Source organism: Hemitrygon akajei, chromosome 11, assembly GCF_048418815.1.
Source record: "Hemitrygon akajei chromosome 11, sHemAka1.3, whole genome shotgun sequence".
NCBI lineage: Eukaryota > Metazoa > Chordata > Chondrichthyes > Myliobatiformes > Dasyatidae > Hemitrygon > Hemitrygon akajei.
This window is the reverse complement of record NC_133134.1, coordinates 21,750,260-21,773,892: the sequence shown is the minus strand read 5'-3', so window position 1 is coordinate 21,773,892 and position 23,633 is coordinate 21,750,260. Positions and strand designations below refer to the sequence as shown.

The window sequence follows — 23,633 nt, the reverse complement described above, 5'->3', positions numbered from 1 at the left end:
CCGAATGGTCTAATTCTGCTCCCATGTCTTATGATCCTATGTTTGCTTTTCAAATATCACAAGCCTGTGCATACCTAGAATGATGCTGGAATAAACTGCAAACTCAGGCGAATTCAAGCAGCGCCCGGAATTGACTTCCTGACTGGGTAGGAGTGCGGGGAGACAAATGCTGGATGGATGCCAGGAATATGGCTCGGATTTAAAACCTGTTCTCTGCGTCTGCAAGCACGCTACAGCAGGGAACTTGCACCCTGTGACTTCCCAGATGAGAAGCACAGTGATGAATCAATTATACTTCAGGAACTGCCTTACCAGCCCAGCCTGCTTTTAGCAGGATCAATGGGACTTCGGTGCAGAGGTGCTGTTCATCTTTCTGCATCGCTTTCACTTTACCAGCAATGAATGTTCTGCATTACAGCCTTTGCTTCGTGCATAAGCTTAATCTATTCATGAAGATAGTGATAATGTGGATGAACTCTCTAATATCTCGAGGTATTAAACGTCCATAAGAACTGTCACGTGGTGCAGCTGTTTTAAAGCTTTAGTTCTGTATTGGTTCTCAGCTCCTGCCCCACCCCCACTCCGCCTTCCTCTGAAACAGAGTGGGAATGAGGGAGTAATGAATGTGTGTGTTGCAGGGACGGGATTCTGAACGAGATGCCAACCTTTTCAGTCCTCTACAAGGGAGCTGTGATCATTAGCAGGTAATGGATGAGAATCTGTTAAGTTGTCCACTGCCTGTTTTCGTGTACAATCAGTTCACAAGGAAGTCTTCAATTCTGATAAAGTAAAATTTAAAGCCACTGAGGGCTTCTTCTTCTTTGGTATGATTTAAACTGTGCTTGAACTCAATTTTTTTTTTAACTGGTTCTGACAATGAAATAAATCAGAGAAATCTGAAGCTCGCTTCTCCTCAGCTGGAGCTGATAGTTTTTCTTATACAGGACTCAGTGACCGGGAAATGTCACCCAGACCTGAGTGGAGTAAGATGTGTTGAATCACATGCAGATGTACATTGATCCAGCGAGCTTTTTTTTATAGTAGGGAAAAGTTTGAAGGACAAATGCTGCTTGATGAACGAAATAGATGGGTAACGTGTTAATGAGGTACATTTGTTTCAGAGCCTGGTTGAGCAGGCTATAGTGGTCCTAATTGTAGTTCACCATAAATTGGAATTGTTTGGAGGGGGGGGGGGGGGGGTTAGATATTCTTTACAGCCTAAAAAGCTGGTCATACTCCCCCACCGACGTTTCACACCGTTAAATTCTCACTAGGGAGTGTTGTCACTTGTGGTTGACACACCCAACCTGATGATTGAGGTGCTGATAAGGCACAGTTTTCATGTTTCGGTAAACGTGGTCCCCACATATCCTGGATGAGAAATTGACTCCTCGTCAGTTACACTGGGGTGGGACCATAGCATAGTGTACAGGGGTTCAATTCCTGACACTGTCTTTAGGAAGTTTGTATATTTACCCCATGACCACATACTAAAGACCTATTGAGAGTTAGGGTTAGCAGGTTGTGGGCGTGCTATTTTGGCGTCAGAAGCATGTCAATACTTGGAGGGCTGACTCCCACTACATCCTCTGACTGTGTTGGTCATTGACACAAATTACGTATTTTACTGTCTTGTTATACATATCACAAATATAGCTAATCTCCCTCTTTATCTTTGTTGCATCAGCATATTGTACACTCCCTCTGAAATTCAATGTATTGAAGTCAATATGAGGTATTTCAAAGACATGTACTCTGGGTACCAGAGTGTGCACTACGAAGTGCTATAGTGGTACTGACTAGGAATGAATTTTGAGACAACATTTCGCAGAAATTGTGACGTAGACTCATTGATGCGCTATGGAAGATTGTTGGGAGAAGGCATGGATCTCCTAAAGGGATTGGATATCACAGAGGGAAGCAATTGTGTCCCATGCCCAGACAGAGTCCTGCTCTTCCTTAACTTACATCCACCTCCCATTTCCACTTCTTTCTTCCCAGACTGATGAAAACTCCTAGCACAATACTATTGTCAAAACCCTTTCTTCCAATGGCTCCCACAAGGAGCCAAATGTTGACTTTTAGCCAATATCTTTATACAAGCTGTGTTAGTTAACATATGACAGAAGTTTCATAAAGTCTGCTGATGAATAACAAGCAACTATACAGTAGAAACCCTTTTTGTAACTTTAAGTGGGATTTGACTTTTTCACTCCCGGTTAAGCACTGTTCAAAGATTACACTCAGTGGAATCCTGTGTGGTCTTCTGCTGCTGTAGCCCAACCACTTCACGAAGCTCTTTCTCATTCAGAGAAGCTCTTATGCACACCCCACTGACTATTTGAGTTGGTGTTGCCTTCCTGTCAGCTTGAACTAGTCTGGCCGTTTTCCTCTGGTTTCCTTCACGAAAAGACGTTTTTGCCCACAGAACTGCTGCTCACTGGATGCTTTTTTTAAAAAAATTTGCTCCATTCTCTGTAAGCTCTAGAACTGTTTTACAAGAAAATCCCAGGAGATCACCGGTTTCTAAGATACTCAAATCGCCCGTCTTGCACCAATAATCATTTGATGGTCAAAGTCACTTAGATCACATTTTCCCCCCATTCTGAACAACAACAATCAACAACTGAACCTCTTGACCATGTCTGCATGCACTGAGTTGCTGCCCTATGACTGACTGATTAGAAATTTGCATTAATGAGAAGTGTACATGGTGTACTAATTAGGTGGCCACTAAGTACGGATCGAGTACAAACTGCTGTTAGAAGTCAGTTTAAATGGCTTCAATTTCCTCACCGTAGTGACTGCACTAAGGAAAAGTTAGAACCATCATCACAACTTAAGACCCCATCGTGGGCATGTCTGCTAGAAGTACAGAGGGAAATATCTTCTGTGTTACTCTATTTTTCCGGGTTCTCAACTCCATGTTGTTTCCTTGGTCGAGGATGTGCAGGCAATAGCTGTGCAGTCGATCTGCCCACTACTGGTAGTGCTCTCTATAAAGCAGCATTGAAAGCCAGCTGCCAACTTGCTGGAACTTAACAATCCTTGTGCAGAACTCCCTGAAGGTCGAGTCAGTGGTGAGGAAGGTAAGTGCCATGTTAGCATTCATTTCAAGAGGTCTAGAATACAAGAACAAGGATGTGATGCTGGGGCTTTATAAGGCACTGGTGAGGCCTTACCTTGAGTATTGTGAACAGTTTTGGGCCCTTCATCTTAGAAAAGATGTGCTGGCTTTGGAGAGGGTCGGTGACTGAAAGGGTTATCATTCGAGGAATGTTTGATGACTCTGGGTCTGTACTCACTGGAGTTCAAAAGGATGAGGGGGGATCTCATTGAAACCTTTCAAATGTTGAAGGGCCTAGGCAGAGTAGATGTGGAAAGGATGTTTCCCTTGGTGAGAGAGTCAAGGACAAGAGGGCACAGCCTCAGGATAGAGGGGCGCCCTTTCAAAACAGATGGGGAGAAATTTCTTTAGCCAAAGGGTGGTGATTTTGTGGAATTTGTTGCCACATGCAGCTGTGGAGGCCAGGTCATTGGGTGTATTTAAGGCAGAGATTGATAGGTTCTTGACTGGACATGGCATCAAAGGTTACGGGCAGAAGGCTGGGAACTGGGGTTGAGGAGGAGAAAAAAAAGGATCAGCCATGATTGAATGGTGGAGCAGACTCGATGGGCCAGATGGCCTAATTCTGCTCCTATGTCTTGTGGTCTTATGTAACTCATTGTCTGTCACTCCAATATATACTACAGTGGTGATTCACTGTGCCACTGATTCACGAGTGTAGATTTTGATATGTATAAATTAAGAAAGCCACGTATTTGGTTAATTTATAATAATGCAACAACAGAATTAACTTTAAGATCAAGCCCAAGTTTTTAAACATGATTTTTAAAAAGTGAGTGGGGCCTGTTGGGACTTGTCTGCAGGGCAAGTGGGAGAGAGTTCCTTGTGGATTTTACGCGCCAGTTTTAAAAAGCAAACGGGGCCTGTTGGAACTTGTCTGCGGAATGGAAGATCATGGAGTGAGTTGGAAACAGTTCTTGTGGACTTTATGCAGCAGTTTTTAAAAAGCCAGTGTGGCCTGTTAGGACTTGTGCTCAGAGCAGGAGATCGCAGAGTGAGTTGGAAGCTCCAAACTGACAAGGTCAAGGAACTGGAGCTGGATGCCCTCAGGACCATCCAGAAGACTGAAACCTTCATAGATGAGTCTTTAATTGAGGTGGTCACCAACACCCAGAGTGTGGGCTTTGGAGAGCAGATGGTTCACCACCAGGAGAAGTAAGCAGTCAGTGCCAGGTTCCCCTGTGGCCATTCCCCTCAGCAACAAGTACACCGTTTGGATACTGTTGTGAGTGAAGACCTATCAGGGCACTGTAGCAGCTCCCAGGCCAGTGGTCCTGTGGCTGGCTCTGAGGCTCAGCTGTAAAGTCAGGCAGAGCGATAGTGATTAGAGGCTTGATGGTTAGGGGGACGGAGAAGAGGTTATATGGTCGCGATAGGGCAGCCAGGATGGTGTGTTGCCTCCCAGACGCAAGGGTCCAAGCTTTTCAAGCGACAGAGTAAGCAGCCAGAGGTTGTGGTGCACATTGGCACCAATTATATTGGTAGAAATGGGGAAGAAGTCCTGCCCAGTGAGTCTAGGGAGTTTGGGAAAAGGCTGAAGAACAGGACCTCCCAGGTAGTAATCTCTGGATTACTCACAGTACCACATGCTAGTCAGGGCAGGAATAGGATGATGATTCAGATGTGTGACTGGCTGAGGAAGTGCTGCAGGAAGCAGGGTTTCAGATTTCTGGATCATTGGGATCTCTTCTGTACAAATAGGATGGGTTACTCCTGAACCTGAGGGGGACCTTTATTTTTGCAGACCGGTTTGCTAGAGCAGTTGAGGAAAGCTTAAACGGACTTGGCAGGGGTATGGGAACTGCAGTAATAGGGGTGAGGATGGGACAGTTGATATTCAAGTAGATGCAGTGTGCAATGAGACCGTGAAGAAGGACAGGCAGATAATAGGGCAACATTGCAGTCAGTGGAATGAGGTGAAGTGTAACATGGGAGCAAATCGAAGAGGGTGATGAATGCAGAACTGAAGGTTTTATATTTAATTGCACGCAGTATACAGAATAAGGTAGCTAATCGTGGAACACAGTTAGAGATTGGCAGATATTGTGTTGTGGGCATTACCTAGTCCTAGTTGAAAGAAGATCACAGTGGAGAACTGAAGATTCAAGGTACATCTTTCATCAAATGGACAGGCAGGAAGGCAGAGGGGGAAGAGGTAGCTCTATTCCATACAAGTATCTGGGAGTACAGTTAGACGAGAAGCTAGACTGGACTGCCAACACAGATGCCTTGTGCAGGAAGGCACAGAGTCGACTGTACTTCCTAAGAAGGTTGGCGTCATTCAATGTCTGTAGTGAGATGCTGAAGATGTTCTACAGGTCAGTTGTGGAGAGCGCCCTCTTCTTTGTGGTGGCGTGTTGGGGAGGAAGCATTAAGAAGAGGGATGCCTCACGTCTTAATAAGCTGGTAAGGAAGGCGGGCTCTGTCGTGGGCAAAGTACTGGAGAGTTTAACATCGGTAGCTGAGCGAAGGGCGCTGAGTAGGCTACGGTCAATTATGGATAACTCTGAACATCCTCTACATAGCACCATCCAGAGACAGAGAAGCAGTTTCAGCGACAGGTTACTATCGATGCAATGCTCCTCAGACAGGATGAAGAGGTCAATACTCCCCAATGCCATTAGGCTTTACAATTCTACTGCCAGGACTTAAGAACTTTTTAAAAGCTATTATTAATGCTTTTTGAGATAGTGATTTAGATGCATATCATATTTTTTACTGAGTTAAGTATTGTATGTAATTAGTTTTGCTACAACAAGTGTATGGGACATTGGAAAAAAAGTTGAATTTCCCCATGGGGATGAATAAAGTATCTATCTATCTATCTATCTATCTATCTATCTATTGATAAAATATGAAATCAAATCCTTAGAAAGAGGTGACAGAATCGGAAGATGTAGAATCCTTGTGGGAAGTGATAAGAAACTGTAAAGTTAAAAAGACCATATATACAGCCCCCACCCCAAATAGTATCCAGCGTGTGGGATATAGATTTCAATAGGAACTAGAAAAAGCAAATAAAAAGAGCACTGTTACAACAGTCATGGGTGATTTCAATATACAGGTAGATCGGGAAAATCAGTTTGGTGCTGGATCCCAAGATGGGAAAGGGAATTATAGAGGCATGGGAGAGGAGCTGGCTAAAGTTGACTGGAAGGGCACACTAGCAATGATGATGGCAGAATAGCAACGGCTGGTGTTTCTGGGGACAACTTGGAAGACACAGGGTAGAAACATCCCAAAGATGAAGAAATATTCTAAAGGGAGGATGACACAACCATAGCTAACAAGAGAAGCAAAGCCAATATAAAAGCTAAAGGGAAGGCATATATCAAAAATTTGTCAGAAGTTAGAGGCTTGGGAAGCTTTTGAAAAAAACCAACAGAAGGCAACTATTAAAACCATAAGGAGAGAAAAGATGAAATATGAAGGTAAGCTAGCCAAAAATATCAAAGAGGATATCAAAGGTTTTTTTCAGATACACTGTACATAGAGTAAAAGAGAGAGGCAAAAGTAGATAGTGGACTGCAGGAAAATGATGCTGGAGTGGTAGCAATGTGGGGCAAAGAAATGGCGGATGAACTTAAGTATTTTGTGCTAGACTTTACTGTAGAAGACACGAGCAGTATGCCAGAAATTTGAGAGTATCAGGGGGTAAAAGTGAATGTAGTTGCTTTAATAAGGAAAGGTCTGAAAGTAGATAAGTCACCTGGACTAGATGGACTACACCTCAGGGTTCTGAATAAGGTAGCTGAAGAGATTGTGGAGGCATTAGTGATGATTTTTCATTATTCAATACATTTTGTAATGGTTCCAGAGGACTGGAAAATTGCAGATGTCACTCCTCTTTTTAAAAAGGGTGGGAGACAGAAGAAAGGAAATTGTAGGCCAGTTAGTGTGCCTTCAGTGCTTGAGAAGATATTGAAGTCTTGGAAGCACATGATAAAGTAGGCCAAAGTCAGCATGGTTTCCTTAAGAGAAATCTTGCCTGACAATGTGTTGGAGTTATTTGAGGAAATAACAGGCAGAATAGACAAGGGTGAGTCAGTGGATATTGTTTATTTGACTTTTCAGAAGCATTTGACAAAGATCCATACATGATATTACAAGAAAGATACTAGCATAGATAGAAGATTGGCTAATTGGCAGGAGACGAAGAGTCGGATAAAGGGGGGAGTCTATTCTGATTGGCTGCCAGTGTCAAGTGGTGCTCCATAAGGGTTGGTATTAGAACCGCATCTTTGCACATTATATGTCAACAATTTGGAAGATGCAATCGATTGCTTTGTGGCCAAGTTTTCAGATGATACAAAGATAGGCATTGGGGGTAGATAGTGTTGATGAAACAGGGCATGTGCAGAAGGCTTGGACAGATTGGGAGAATGGACAAAGAAGTGGAAGATGGAATGTAGTGTAGGGAAGTGTATGGCCGTGCACTTTGATAAAAGGAAGAAAGGCGTAGGCTCTTTTGTAAAAGGGGAGAAAATTCAAAACTTTGAGGTGTGTGGGGACTTGTTCAGGATTCCCTAAAGGTTAACTTGCAGGTTGAGATGGTGGTAAGGAAGGCAAATGCAAGGTTAACAGTCATTTGAAAAGGACCGGGATATAAGAGCAAGGATGTGATGCTGAGGCTTTATAAGGCATTGGTCAGACGGCACTTGGAGTATTGTAAGCAGTTTTGGGCCCCTTATCTAAGAAAAGATGTACTGGCATTGGAGAGGGACTAGAGAAGGTTCATGAGAATGATCCCAGGAATGGAAGGGTTATCATATGAGGAGCTTTTGATTGCTCTGGGCCTGTACTCACTGGAGTTTAGAAGAATGAGAGGGGATCTTATTGAAACCTTTTGAATCTTGAAAAGCCTGGACAGAGTGAATGCAGAGAGGATGTTTTCTATAGTGGATGAGACTTGGACCAGAGGGCACAGGCTCAGAATAAAGGGACATCTGTTTAGAATAGTGACGAGAAGGAATTTCTTTAGCCAGAGGGTGGTGAATTTGTGGAATTCAATACCACAGATGGCTGTGGAGGTCAAGTCATTGAGTATATTTAAAGCAGAATTTGGTAGGTTCTTGGTTAGTCAGGGCATCAAAGGTTATGAGGAAAAGGAAAGAGAATGGGGTTAAGAGGGATTATAAAACAGCCATGATTTAATGACAGACTGGATGGGTTGAGTGGCCTAATTCTCCTCCTGTGTGTTATGGTCTTCGGACTGTTTGCATTATCGACCAGAAATTTCTGGCAATGTCACATCCTGTGAATGAATTAACATCTCAAAAACAATCCTGGACTCCTGCTGAGCTGGGGATACGCAAAGAAATCAGAGGAAATTTATTAAATCAATCATGTCAATTCCAGTTGAGAAAGTGCTACCCGGATCAAGCCCACCTCTACAAGCACACAGGTCAAAATGTGGCAAGGATTTTAACCTCTACCTACCTTTCAGACAGTGCATTCCACACCCCACTGGGAAAACCTAAATCTCATGTCACCCTCTGATCATTCAACCAATTACTTTAACTCTATGCCTACGGGTGTTTGACTGCTCAGCTAAAGGGTACTGCATCTCCCTCTTCACCCTAGTTCCTCATAAATTTATACACCTTAATTAACGCTCTCTGCAGCCTCAACTAATCCAAGGCAATCAACCCCTTCATATCCAATCTATCCTCATAGTTAAACTTTTCCAGTCTTAGAAACCAAATTATATCTGTAAATTAAGGATTTAGAGTCAGGTAATCAGATGTTACTTCAGTAGTCAGTTCCATTTTTAATAATCCATTGCAGTACATATTAGTTACATGGTAAAATACACAAGAACAGTCCTTCAGATCTCTTCTGTCTTTCAGTTAGATCTTGGCTGGTCTACATCTGAGATCCTCCATCAATGTTGGTTCCAACTAAAGGCTCACAAGAGCTCAGAACAAATGTCACATCATTCTCCAAGTTCTTCCCCAAACTCCCTTTGTATTTTAATCCCTTTGAGATAAACTCTTCTGTATTTTTAAAAACCTGAGTCAAATACAAGGGCAGAAATTCTTCAGGGGCTTTGCAATTACTCTGCAGAGGTGTCCACCAGGAAACATCTGGTTTGGACCAATTCCTGAGTGCCCAATTCAGAATAAGAGTCAAGTTTATTATCCCTTTCTTATATGACGTGTAATTTCCCCTCTCTGCTCCTTTCCTTTTCAGTCCCGAGCTCGGCCTGAAAAGTTGACGGTTAATTGTCCTCCATAGATGCTGCCTGCCTTTTTGAGTTCCTCCAGCACTTTGTGTGTTTTGCTCAAGATTTCCAGCATGTGAAGAATCTCTTCTGTTCATGATGTGAAATTTGTGGCAGCAGTATCGTGCAAAGACATAAAATTACTATAAACTACAAAACAAATAAATAGTGCAAAAAAGGGAATAATGAGGTATCAATTTTATTTTAATTTTGCCAAGGCCTCAACCTTATCATAGATACATAAAGAAAAAAAATGAACCTGAATTTGAAAACAAAGCATTTTATAGGTGATGAAATTCATTCACAATGAGATCACTGTTGCATTGTGAGAACTCTGATCAACTGGCAGTTAGATATAACATAGAACAGTTCAGCACAGAAACAGGCTTTTCAGCCCATGATATCGTCTGGAACTAGTTAAGCTAATGATGCCTGATTACACTAATCCCTTCATGATCTATATCCTTCCATTCTCTGCATAATCACGTGCTTTTATAAGAACCCCTTAAATGCATCTATCGTATTGTCCTCACTACCACCCCGATAGTGTATTCCAAGTACCCATTAATCTATGTAAAAAAAAAAGCCTTGCCCAGCACATCTCCTTTGAACTTTCTCTCTCTCTTGCATTAAATGCATGCCCTCTGGTATTATTCATTTCAAACCTGGGAAATATATTCTGCCTGTCTATTCTACCTATGCCTCTCATTAAATCATAAACTTCTGTGAGGTCTCCTCATAGCCTCCGGCGTTCCAGGGAGAACAGTTTGTCCAAACTTTCCTGATAGCACATGGCCTCTGATCCAGGCAGGGTGCTGGTAAGCCTCCTCTGCACCCTCTTCAAAGCCTCCAAACTCTTCCTACAGTGGGGTGGCTAGAGCTGAGTGCAGTACTCCAGATGCAGCTTAACCAGCTCTGAACAATATTTAGAATGATCAATTCAATTATTTGCAACCTCGCAGAAGTTTATAATTTAATGAGAGGCATAGGGAGAATAGACAGCCAGAATATACTTTCCAAGTTTGAAATGAGTAATAGTAGAGGGCAGAGAATCTGAGATCAGCAAATAATGGAAGACTTTGGAGACTGGAAGGTCTGTGGTGTGAGTATATTGAAGTTCTTGCACACTTTAGTAAGTGTGATTACTTACTTACAATATGGGTTACATGTATGGTAGAATATTCTACTCAGAAACCTTACCACTGATACACACATTTCACTATGTTGGCTTCCTTCACCGGCTGGCGGAATTGAATAATCTTGAGGTTGGCAATTCTGTCGTTCTTAACTGTCTTGCAACAGATCACTGCCAGAACAAACTATTTCAGCATGAGTTCAGCTATTCTAAGCAAAGCAAACAGGTGTACCTCCACCTTGCACTGACCAGAGCTAACATGAAACCTTTTGTGATGCTATTTATTTCAACCTTACGTGAAGATTTGCTGGAAAATCTTTCATAATCGAATGTTGACGACTTTAAGGAATCATCTTTGCTATGGTCATTATTCAGAGCAGCAGGTGCATTTTCAATAGATTTATCCCAAATTAAATTATATTTACTGTTTTAACTTAAAAATTATATTAGTAAATTGAAAACAAACTCCACCATTCTACCTTCTTGCTTTAACACCAAGTTTTTTCATTTAGGTTAGAATAACACAGGGTTCTGATAATTAGGATGTTGGTGGGAAGACGGCGATCCAATTAATTGATGCTCAAGAAGTTTCAGTTTAATCGCAATAAAGTAGATATGCGAGTATTTTTAAAAGCAGCACACAACCTGGCAAATGGGTGTCTGAGTTTGGAGGGAATTGATTATTGTGCATTGTTGACTTGTGCAAAAGCAGTGAGATTCCCTTATCTTAGTGCTGTTACACCTAATGATGTAAAGGAGCAGGAGATACTTTCACTACCTCTTTTAAAGTGCTGCACAAGTGAGGACCATTTGAAGGACAAACATAGGGAAAAATCATGTAGAATCTTATCTGTAAAATGTGAAAATGAGGAATAGAATCTGAACCAGGCTATTCAGCCCTTTGGACTGGTTCTAGAATTCAATAGGAATTCTGTGTGTTTGTCTCTGTATGTGTGGGTGAGTGCTGTGGTATAATCCTTTCCAAAGGTTCTATTGCTTACTATCAGCGTTATACCACACTGTCTGAAATTGTACAAATCCTCCTCTACAATGCATGGTAAGAGTTACTCTGGTCAATATACACTCTGTGGCCAATTTATTAGCTACACCTGTTCATTCCTGTACGCACAACAATCTTTACAGCTTACAGAGAATAGTACGAGAAATAAGACATCCAGTGAGCGGAGGTTCTATGAGCAAAAACACTTTGCTAATGAGAGAGGTCAGAGGAGAACAGCCAGACTGGTTCAAGCTGACAGGAGGGCAACAGTAACTCAAGTAACCATGCGTTACAACAGTGAGGTGCAGAAGAGCATCTCTGAATGCACAACACCTCGGACCTTGAAGTGGATGGGCTACAGCAGCAGAAGACCACCAACAAACACTCAGAGTCCACTTCGTTAGATACAGGAGGTACCTATTCAATTGTCTGTTAACAGCTGGCTAGAAGCCTGGTATGTGATTCCGGCTTTTGTATATTCTACCCAATAGGAGATAGGAGAAGAGAGTATGTCTGGGACAGAGAGAAATATAGACAGATTTCATGGAGGGAGATTGGTTTTCATGATGCGTCCGTAACTCTCTGAAGTTTCTTGCAATCACAGGCAGAGGAGTTGCTATACCAAGCCATGATGTATTGAGATAGGCTACTTTGTATAGTGTATCTTTAAATATTGGGAAGGGTCAAAGAGGGCATGCAAGATTGCTTTAACCTTCGGTGAAACTAGAGGCATTGGTGAGTCTTCTTGGCAGTGGTCAGACCTGGACAGGCTTGTAGTGATATTCTCTCCTATGAATTTGAAGCTCTCAACTCTTTCAACCTCAGGGCCGTTGATGCAGGCAGGAGCCCGTGCAGCGCACACTCTCTGACCAGCTGTTTTGTTGACGATGAGGGGAAGGAGGAACATGGGTCAGCACAGTAGCGTAACCGAGGTGTAATGCTCTACAGCACCGATTGGGGTTCAATTCCCACCTCTGTCTGTAAGGAGTTTGTACGTTCTCCCCTTGGCTACACGGGTTTCCTCTGGGTGCTTTGGTGTCCTCTCGCATTCCAAAGACGTGTGGGCTAGGGTTAGTAAGTTGTGGGCATGCTTTGTTGGTGCAGGAAACATGGCAACACTCACAAGCTGCCCCCAGCTCATCCTCAGACGGTGTTAATTGTTGACATAAGTAACACATTTCATTGTATGTTTCGATACACAGTAAGTGTGAAAGATGAGGCTATTCGTTCTTCGGTTATTGTCGTGGCACCATGTTACTAAGCTCTCTATTTGTATTCCACCATCAGTATTTGTGATATAGCCCACCACGGTGGCATTATCTGCAAACTTGTGGATGGAGTTCGAGCAGAATCTGGCCACGCAGTCATCAGTGTAGAGGAAGCAGAGTCGGAGACAGAGAATGCAGACCAGAGTTTAGAGCAATCACGGTGGAGGTGTTGCTGCCTATCAATACTGAATGTGATCCTGTTGGTTAAAATGTTAAGGATCCATTTTCAGAGAGAGGTGTTGACTCCCTCTGTTGGGTCATGAGAATTACTGTAGTCAATAAACAATAGTGTGGCATAAGTGCCTTTACTGTCCAAATGCTCCAGAGGTGAGTTTAGAACCGGGGAGATCCAATCTGCCATACTCCTGTTATAGCGGTAGATGAATTGAACTGGATCAGTGTAGTCTGGGAGGCTGGAGTTGATGTGTGCCATGAGCAACCTCTCAAAGCAATTCATGATAATAGCTTCAGATTTATTTATCACATGTACATCAAAACACACAGTGAAATGTGCCTCTTATGTTAACAAGCAACACACCAAAGGCTGTGCTGGGGGGCAGCCGGTGAGTGTCGCTACACATTCCGGTGCCAATATAGCATACCCACAGTGCTCAGTGGAACAACACAGAACACAGCAAAGCAGAATATATGAAGTGGCACAGCAACACCTCCCTCTCACCCACCCGTGCACGTGTCCTCAAAACCCAGGACAGAGCGTCTTTGGCCTCCAACAGGCTCATGGCTTCACAAGCATTGCATCTTAAACTTCTCTAGCAGAATCACGGATGTTCTACAAAGATGACTGTGGATTCAGGTGCATTTATCCATCACCCAGGACATGTCTTCTTCTCATTGTTACCATCAGGGAGGAGGTACAGAAGCCTGAAGGCACACACTCAGAGATTCAGGAACAGCTTCTTCCCCTCTGCCATCCGATTTCTGAATAGACCTGAGCCCATGAACGCTACCTCACTAATTTTTTCCACCACTTATTTAACTATTTAAGATATATATATTTACTGAAATTCAGAATTATCTTTTTCTCTCAATTATCATGTATTGCATCGTACTGCTGCCCCAAAGTTAACAAATTTCATGACATATGCCAGTGATACTAAATCTGATTCTGATTTGGAGTTTAGGGGTGACATATCAATCCTTTCCGTTTAAAATGTGCGTAGAAAGCATCAAACTCATCAGGAAAGAATGTGCTGCTGGTGTTGGCAATGGTGCCTGACTTCATTTTGTAGTCTGTCATAGTATGAAGGCTTATAGAATGGTTGTATCAATACACCACTGACCTAATTACCGTGTGACGAAAAGCATCCTCTTAGCAACACTAAAAGAAGATTGAATTCCTTTTGAAAATAATCCAAATTTACTATGGGAAATGGGAGTGTTGTAAAATGTGTGCATGTCTTATCTGTGACAGAATCTGATTAAACAAGTGCCTATGTTTGCACGGATTGTGCATTTCCCAGGACTATGATCAAAGTTCCACAGAGAACATTACACCAGGTTAACGTCACTTACACTCAAGAGATTCTGCCGATGCTGGAAATCTTGAGCTATGCACACAAGATGCTACAGGAACTCAGTAGGTCAGGCAGAATCTATGGCTGGGAATGAACAATCGACGTTTTGAGCTGACACCGTTCAGCAGGATTGGAAAGGAAGGGGGCAGAAGCCAGGATGAGAAGATGGGAGGAGGGGACGAAGTAGAAGCTGGCAGGCCTGATGAAGGGTCTTGACCTGAAATGTAATCAGCAACGAGGGTAGTCTCTGGTACCCCTACTACCCTCACCTCCCAATCCTCAAGGAGTCAGAATAAAATTTACGTAAATATTTTGCAGATTCAGTCTTGTGATAAGAAGACAAAGTTCATCTTCAGAGTGACAGATTTCTGGGATCTTTCCCCAAAGCAGGCTGCTGAGTACCATTTTCCACCAGGTATAGACAGGCAGGTTGGGATGTTCCTGAAAAGATCTTTCGGACCTCTTCTAAGTTCAGCATTCAAAGTACATTTATTATCAAAGTACATGTATAGTGAACACTGAAATTCGTCTTCCCATAGACAGCCACGAAAGAAAGAATGAAAACCGTGGAACCTTTCCGAAGAAAAGCATCAAACCCCTAATGAGAAAAAAAGAAAAATTTGTGCAAATGGCAAAAAAAAGAGCAAAAAACACAGAAAATAAAATACCAGAGCAAAAATCATCGAACCAGTTCAGGCATATTCAGTTCAGCTTCAATTTAGTTCAGTCGAGCTCTGTGTCAACTTCAGATCTCAGAGCCATTCCACCTCGATGAAAATCACAACAAAAAAGGAGTGACCACGTACTGAAACACATTATAATGTGAACTATAGACTCCAATCCACAAACCATGACGAATAGACCTTGCCTCCAAGACCCAGGATTCAACACCATCCTCCAGCAGTATTGAGGGAGAGGGAGAAACATCCTCCAGGAGCTGCGGATGAGAGGGAGAGAGGGACCATCACATAGGAATGCAGACACCTTCCTCTGACAGCGGTGAGGAGCGAGGTTGGTAGCCAGCGCTAAACACCCATTCACCTTCCACTCTCGAATCAATGATTTCTATCTTCCTTGACACTTTAATTAGCAAGATCTGTGAGAAATGGAGTCAATAGTGGGCTCACGCTCCATCTCTAGGTCTCTTTGGCCGCCGGTCTGCACACTTTGCTTGAAATTTCATGGAACTCCCTTGGAGACAGCAAATCGCTCAATCAGGCTGAAAACACACTACCAAAATGTAGATCGCAGGCTCCAACAGATTTGGAAGAACAAGAAGTGGAAGCAGTAGTTTTGTGAACTGTCGGGAGGATGTCACCCTAGGTTGCTTTGTCCAGTGGCACCATTATTGTGTAGATGAGACAATACCCACAGGGCTGAGAAACTCTGGTGGGAACTATGCTGGATCACACTCTGAGGAATGATGATCACGTGTCTGTTTGGAATGTGGGCCATGGAATTACACAGACTGTACAAAAGGAGAGAAGTAATAGATCGTGCAGTGTTATTGGAAAGCTAGACTCTATTGGTACCCATGAGTAGAGCATACATTAAATCGAAGTTTTTTCATGCAGTACAAATCAACTCCCATTTTAAATCAATTGCACCATTGGGAATCTAGTATTTTGAGAATGAAATTGCTGTTATAACAGGATATCTAAAAGATGTGATTGTGAAAGAGGAAAAATGCTTGATCATAGATATTGGTCTTCATGAGTAGCTTTTGCACGGCTACAGCTGATTCAGAATGTTGATAATAGGAGGCCAAGTAGGGGCTGATAGTCCTTCTCAGGAGGACCACAAGACAGAAATAGATAGGGAAAGCCTAGAGACATTTGCAACTTTGTACAGAGAGACGTGGCTTCTTCTGCAATGCTCCCAAACCCCTTATTATTACAGTATTTGATTTAATACAAACTTTTCCTGAAAGTGTATCTGTAATACCATTCTATTTGGATTCCATTACTCGTATCAACTCTGTGCATTATCCCATCAAAAATACCTAACAAGCAGTTTAAAATGATCTCATCTGTGCTGCCTTGCCTTAATTAATGTGGTTAATACTCAAGGTGATCATTAATCCTGTATTGGATCAATGTTTCTGAAAACTTTTCCGCATATGGGCTGACAAGTGGCAAGTAACATTCGAGCCACACAAATGCCAGGCAATGACCATCTCCAATAAGAGAGGCTCTAACCATCATCCCTTGACAGTCAGTGGCATCACTATCATTCAATGTCTGTAGTGAGATGCTGAAGATGTTCTATAGGTCAGTTGTGGAGAGCGCCCTCTTCTTTGTGGTGGCGTGTTGGGGAGGAAGCATTAAGAAGAGGGACGCCTCACGTCTTAATAAGCTGGTAAGGAAGGCGGGCTCTGTCGTGGGCAAAGTACTGGAGAGTTTAACATCAGTAGCTGAGCGAAGGGCGCTGAGTAGGCTACGGTCAATTATGGAAAACTCTGAACATCCTCTACATAGCACCATCCAGAGACAGAGAAGCAGTTTCAGCGACAGGTTACTATCGATGCAATGCTCCTCAGACAGGATGAAGAGGTCAATACTCCCCAATGCCATTAGGCTTTACAATTCAACCGCCAGGACTTAAGAACTTTTTAAAAGCTATTATTAATGCTTTTTGAGATAGTGATTTAGATGCATATCATATTGTATGTAATTAGTTTTGCTACAACAAGTGTATGGGACATTGGAAAAAAAGTTGAATTTCCCCATGGGGATGAATAAAGTATCTATCTATCTATCTATCTATCATTGAATCCCCTACTATCAACATCCTGGGGGGTTACCATTGACAGGAAACTGAAATGATCTAGCTATATAAACACCATGGCTACCAGAGCAGGTCAAAGGCTGGGAATCCTGCGGGGTGTAACTCAACTCCTGACTCCCCAAAGCCTGTCCCCCATCTACAAGGCTCAGGCCAGGAGTGTAATGGAATACTCACCACTCGCTTGGATGAGTGCAGCTCCATCAACACTCAAGAAGCTTGATACCATCCAGTACAAGGCAGCCCAATTGACTGGTACCCCTTCCACAAGCATCCAATCCCTCCACCGTCGATGAGCAGTATCAGCAGTGTGTACTGTCTACAAGATGCACGGCAAACAACACACCAAAGTTCCTACGGCAGCACCTTCCAGACCCACGACCACCACCACCGAGAAGGATGAGAACAGTAGATACCTGGGAACGCCACTGTTTAGAAATGACTAAATTACTCTTTTCCATAAATGCTGTTTGGCCTGCTGAGTTCCTCCAGCATTTTGCATGTGTGTTACAGTAAACTCAGCCAGCTTTCCTAATACCTCCCTGCTATCCATTTTTTTAAAAAACCCATGTCACAATTATACTTTCCTTGATAATTATATTCGAAACCCCCTCTTCCCTGGAGAAGACAGGTATAAAGTAGCCATTTAGTACCTTCAATGTGCTCTCAGCATCCGCGTACAAGTTCCCATTTTTGTCCTCGGTAGCCCCCACACCTCCACGGATGAGCTTCTGTACTGTTCATATGTCTATACATTTAGATTCCCATTTATATTGGCAGCTCATCTCATACACCTTCTTTACCTTTCGTATTTTGATTTTCACATGCCCTGGAATATTTTGTAATTAGTCTGATTCTAACTGCCGGTTATAAACCTACAGTTGGCAAACACAGCCAATTTTTAAAAAAAACTTATCTCTCTCTGTCATCCAGGGAGCTCTGGATTTCTTTTCTGTCTTTGCTCTTCCTGGGAATGTGCTCGTGCATATCTGAACTACCTCTTTCTTGGAGTTGGTCCTTTGTTCTGCTATGTCTTTCAGTGTTTGTTTTAAGCTTATCTGGTTCAAATCAACTCTGAACTTCCCCCAATTATTTTCACTTTGGATGGTTTTTCCTTTTTCTATTAGTAACCAAAATCGGTGCATCTCATTCCCTGAAGCCAATTGGGCCTTCACTATTATACACACTGGTTTAGAAAATGATCCTGAACACATTTCAGAAATACTTCATCCTCACTGCCTCAACTCTATTACTGTCTCTGTTTACATAAACGTAATTGACGTTCTCCAGAACCACAATATAGTTTTGGCACTTGTCAGTAATTTCTTAGAATCAGAATCAGGTTTATTGTCACTGACGTAAGTCATAAAAGTTGTTGTGGCAGCAGTGCAAAGCAAGCACAACTAATTACTATAACCTACAACAAATAATAAATAAATAGTACAGAAGAATAGCGAGGAGTGGTTCATGAACCCTCAAATATCACTCTCTGTATGTGCTGCTTCATATCTTTCTCCCAGTTGTTGGTGCCGAACATCCAGCAGGTTAACATTTTCTCTACTGTGTCTTAGCCATAACCAAACAGATCTTGCCTTTGATCCCTCTGGCACGTACTGTTTCTCCAACACTGTAATATCGTCTGAAATGTGTATGCTGTCAGAGAAGCCATGACATTCGCTGCCAGTTTGCCATCTTAAATTGAAAACAAAATATATCGAGCCAGACTTTCAATCTCCTGGTTTATATAAAAATGAATTTCACACTGCTAGAACGAATATAATGCACGACTGGAGATTGTTCTGTTCTGACCAAAACTTTATAAGGGGAATTGTAGATAGCCATAAGATATAAGAGAAGAATTAGGCCATTCGGCCCATTGAGTCTGCACCACCATTCCATCCTAGCTGATTTATTATCCCTCTCGACCCCATACTTCTGCCTTCTCCCCATAACCTTTGATGCCCTTACTAATCAAGAACTTATCAACCTCTGCTTTAAATAGACCCAATGACCCTGGTCTGTAGCAATGAGTTCCACAGATTCACCGTCATCTGGTCCTAGACCTCCACACTATTGGAAACAACCTCTCCATGTTCACTCTATCTAGGCCTTTCAATATTCAAATGGCACCATAGTAAAGAAATTTATGAAGGCAAAATAATCACTAGATAAGGACAAGTAGATAGAAGTTCAAACATAATAAAAGTAAATCAGAGAAACTCATCTCCACAGATTATGCAATGGGCTCTTGGAATGAGCAATCATATATTTCTATGGAAGTAAAGACCCAGTATTAATTTAATTAGGAACAGCAGGTCGTTTTGGGCAGATGAATTAAGATGGGCTAGTGTGCTATTATTGTCCATCAGTATCCTTTAATCTTGTTATATGCTGCCTATAAGGTCATTTCTCAAGGACTTCATTCTTGCTTCATAACGTAATCTGTAGTTTACACAAATCAGGTGTTTCACACTGATCACTGTGAATGCTGTGGTTAATCATGTCTCTCTCAAAATTGTATTTGCTTTCTTAAGTGAGGTGAACAGTTTGTTGGATTTGCTGATTCCTGTTAGACAGTGATACAGGAATTGCCTAAGTTGTGGGGTAAATAATGGACATTGAAAATAGGTGGGAATTCACCCACCAATGGACTGTGAAAACTGGCGCAAATCTCCGCTAAACTTGCACCATTATATTCCTCTGCTAAAGTTTAGAAAAGCTGTATTGTGTATTTGTCATCTTGTTGGTGGGTGTAAATCAGTGCATTCTAATAAAATGACCATACATACAATTTCCCAATCATGCCACTGCTCCTCCCTTGAATCAGCACATTTTGTGGTGTAAAGTCTCCCCTCTGAGCACAGTTGGTAACAATGATGTAAAGCGCACTTAATATTGAGAGTTTTCTTTCTGCTCAAACTCATTCACTCAGCATTAAATTTAAACTTGACATTCATTGAGTGTGTTGGGGGAGCAATTTAGAACAGCATTCTTAGTTGGAGGATTTTATGGCATTAAAGTGCTTCCTTGGTACTTAAATGTGGTGATGTGACAGTGAGTAATTCAGCTGAAATTGTGTTTATTATAAAAGGGAGGCATTTTTAATCATTAGCCTTGTATTTGTGAGAAACTTAGAACTTTAAGTAACTGAAAATCTCTAACAGTTACACAGAAGGGTCTGTTCATTTACTGAATTCAATTATTCAGATTTTTAAATATTAAAAGTTTTTAAAGTGTTATTAGTGTCCTGGCAATTGGAAAAAGTTACAAATTAATGCCACCCTTAAACTCCACAAGCAAGTACCTTTAGCAGTTCAAAGAAAAAATATTATCCAAGTACACGTAAGTCACCATGTACAACCCTGAGGTTCATTTTCTTGTGGGCTTACTCAATAAGTCCAATAACCATAATAGAGTCAATGAAAGATCGCACCAACAGGGCAGACAACCAATGTGCAGAAGGCAACAAACTGCAAATACAAAAATAAAGAAAATAATAATAAATAAATAAGCAATAAATATTAAGAACATGAGATGAAGAGTCCATAGTTCGTGGGAACAGTCAGTGAAGCTGAGTGAAGTTATCCCACTGGTTCAAGAGCCTGATGGTTGAGAGGTAATAACTTTTCCTGCACCTGGTGGTGAATCTTACCATGGTGATTAACACAATCCAGTGTGTTCCTGGATCCATGGTCAGACTTCCAGCTTTAAGAATTTTAAACTGATGCCAAAGCTGGAATTTAAGGCTGGAGTTCCTTACTGTTCTGCTCCTGGTATCCAGTCTTGGATGAATGTTGTTGCAAAATTTAGGCTGAATCCATAGAAACATCAGGCCCTTTTGTCTAAAGAACATATTTTTGCGTGGGCAATAATTACCATTGTGTTTAATGGTGACTGTAAAAAGAGTGCACACTGAACCAATAAAGGAAAAGTGAAATGAATGTTCTCTGCAGAATGTTCTCTGCATTTTATTTATTTATTTATTTGCTTGCTTGCTTGCACAATTTGTCTTCTGTTGCATATTGTTTGTCTGCCAATATTGTTCATGTATTGATTTTCCCATAAATTCTATTCTAATTTATTTTCCTGTAAATGCCTGCAAGAAAATGAATCTCAGCTGTTTATGGCAACATGTACTGTATGTACTTCGATAATAATTTTTTACTTTGATGGTCACTGAAATGGTTTTCAGCTTTTTTAGAGCCCCTCCATTGATGTTTTGTTTACTTTCGACCTTTGCTATTGTGCCTTGGTAGTTTTCCCATGGGAGTTCTCTCAGATTTTTGTATAGTGCAAAGAACTGAAGAATTAAATCGACACAGAAACCTGGTGGATATTTCTGGCTCTAGGAAGGGATGTGCGAACTCTTACTTCCTCCAACCCTGTTGTATCACAGCATCTGTTAATACTGAAAATTATTGTGAATATCTTTATGCATTATTTGCATGAAATAAATATACTTTATTCATAATAGTCAATAGAAAGTATATCCTATAAGTTAAGTGATGCACCATCAATAACTCTCTGAGACGTGAGGCGAGATATCGGCTTTTATTGACTGGAAGAAAGAACAAGCAGCAACTGACCACCACACAACATCCTGGAGACTGAGGCTGGGACTGTGTCTCCAATCGCCTTTATACCGGGGTCTGTGGGAGGAGCCACATGAGCAGTCAGCAGGGGGGGTGTGTCCAGACAGGTATATGTAGTTCACCACATTAAGATAACTGTTGCCTTTCTAAAGATGGTACCTAGCACATGGCTCCAAGGCCTGGAACCTACTTATAAACACCAAGAGAGATTGCAGATGCAGTGCAGAAGCTACACCCAAATTACTGGAGGAAATCAGCAAACGGGTCAGGCAGCTTCTATGGAAGGGAATAAGTATTCAGTGTTCCTGGGCTGAGACCCTTCATTAGGACCTACCTAGCTGAAGAAGTCCTCACCTTGGGTCTCCACATGCAGTTCACAAGTCATCCATACAAAATGAAAGTTCAATGCAGTGAAAATTATTTAGACAAAAAACATCAGCACATTAGACAAGTGGAGGCTGCTGAAGAAAAATTGCAAATGTTGAGATTCATTTTATATTAATTGAGATGAAGGAAGGGACGGTTGGCTCTCAAATAGAGAAAGCTTGTAGGCAGTGTGAGAGGGAGGAGAGGCAGGTGACAGAGATGGGACGCACTTAGACCGATGGTTTGAGATGTGTCTATTTTAATGCGATAAGTATCATGAACAAAGCGGATGAGCTTAGAGCGTGGATCAATACTTGGAGCTAAGATATTGTGGCCATTACAGAGACTTGGATGGCTCAGGGACAGAAGTGGTTACTTCGAGTGCCAGGCTTTAGATATTTCAGAAAGGATAGGGAGGGAAGCAAAAGAGGTGGGGGTGTGGCACTGTTGATCAGAGTTAGTTTCACGGCTGCAGAAAAGGAGGAAGTCATGGAGGGATTGTCTACTGAGTCTCGGTGGGTGGAAGTTAGGAACAGAAAGGGGTCAATAACTCTACTGGGTGTTTTTTATAGACCACCCAATAGTAACAGGGACATCGAGGAGCAGATAGGGAGGCAGGTTCTGGAAAGGTGTAATAATAACAGAGTTATCGTGGTGGGAGATTTTAATTTCCAAAATATTGATTGATATCTCCCCAGAGCAAGGGAGATGGGGTGGAGTTTGTTAGGTGTGTTCAGGAAAGCTTCCTGATACAATATGTAGATAAGCCTACACGAGGAGAGGCTGTACTTGATCTGGTATTGGGAAATGAACCTGGTCAGGTGTCAGATTTCTTGGTGGGAGAGCATTTTAGAGATAGTGATCACAATTCTATCTCCTTTACCATAGCATTGGAGAGGGATAGGAACAGACAAATTAGGAAAGCGTTTAATTGGAGTAATTGGGAAATATGAAGCTATCAGGCAGGAACTTCGAAGCATAAACTGGGAACAGATGTTCTCAGAGAAATGTACGGCAGAAATGTGGCAAATGTTCAGGGAATATTTGAATGGTGTTCTCCATAGGTACGTTCCAATGAGACAGGGAAAGGATGGTAGGGTACAGGAACCATGGTGTACAAAGGCTGATGAAAATCTAGTCAAAAAGAAAAGCTTACGAAAGGTTCAAAAAAACTAGGTAATGATAGAGATCTAGAAAATTATAAGGCTGGCAGGAAGGAACTTAAGAATGAAATTAGGAGAGCCAGAAGGGGTGATGAGAAGGCCTTGGCGGACAGGATTAAGGAAAACCCCAAGGCATTCTACAAGAAGTCAAAGAGTGGTTGTAGAAGGGTTATATTCTGCATGGAGGTCGGTGACCAGTAGTGTGCCTCAGGGATCTGTTCTGGGACTCCTTCTCTTCGTGATTTTTATAAATGACCTGGATGAGGAAGTGGAGGGATGGGTTAGTAAATTTGATGATGACACAAAGATTGGTGGTGTTGTGGATAGTGTGGAGGGCAGTCAGAGGTTACAGCCGGACATTGATAGGATGCAAAACTGGGCTGAGAAGTGGCAGATGGAGTTCAACCCAGATGAGTGTGAGGTGGTTCATTTTGGTTGAT

At 42.0% G+C, this 23,633-nt stretch overlaps 1 protein-coding gene across 2 annotated transcripts in view; it reads left to right on the top strand.

Annotated features, from left to right (window-relative positions):
• The first annotated feature begins 288 nt into the window (after positions 1 to 288).
• LOC140735378 (syntaxin-binding protein 4) overlaps positions 289 to 23,633 on the top strand; it is a 120,562-nt gene continuing 97,217 nt past the window's right edge. The window contains exons 1-2 of one of the 2 annotated variants that reach the window (XM_073060363.1): positions 289 to 358; positions 639 to 704. In XM_073060363.1, coding sequence (XP_072916464.1) covers positions 658 to 704 — 47 coding nt within the window. In that variant the 5' untranslated portion in view covers positions 289 to 358; positions 639 to 657. Of the gene's footprint in view, positions 359 to 599; positions 705 to 23,633 lie in introns of those variants that run through there. The other variant, XM_073060362.1, reaches the window with a different exon arrangement.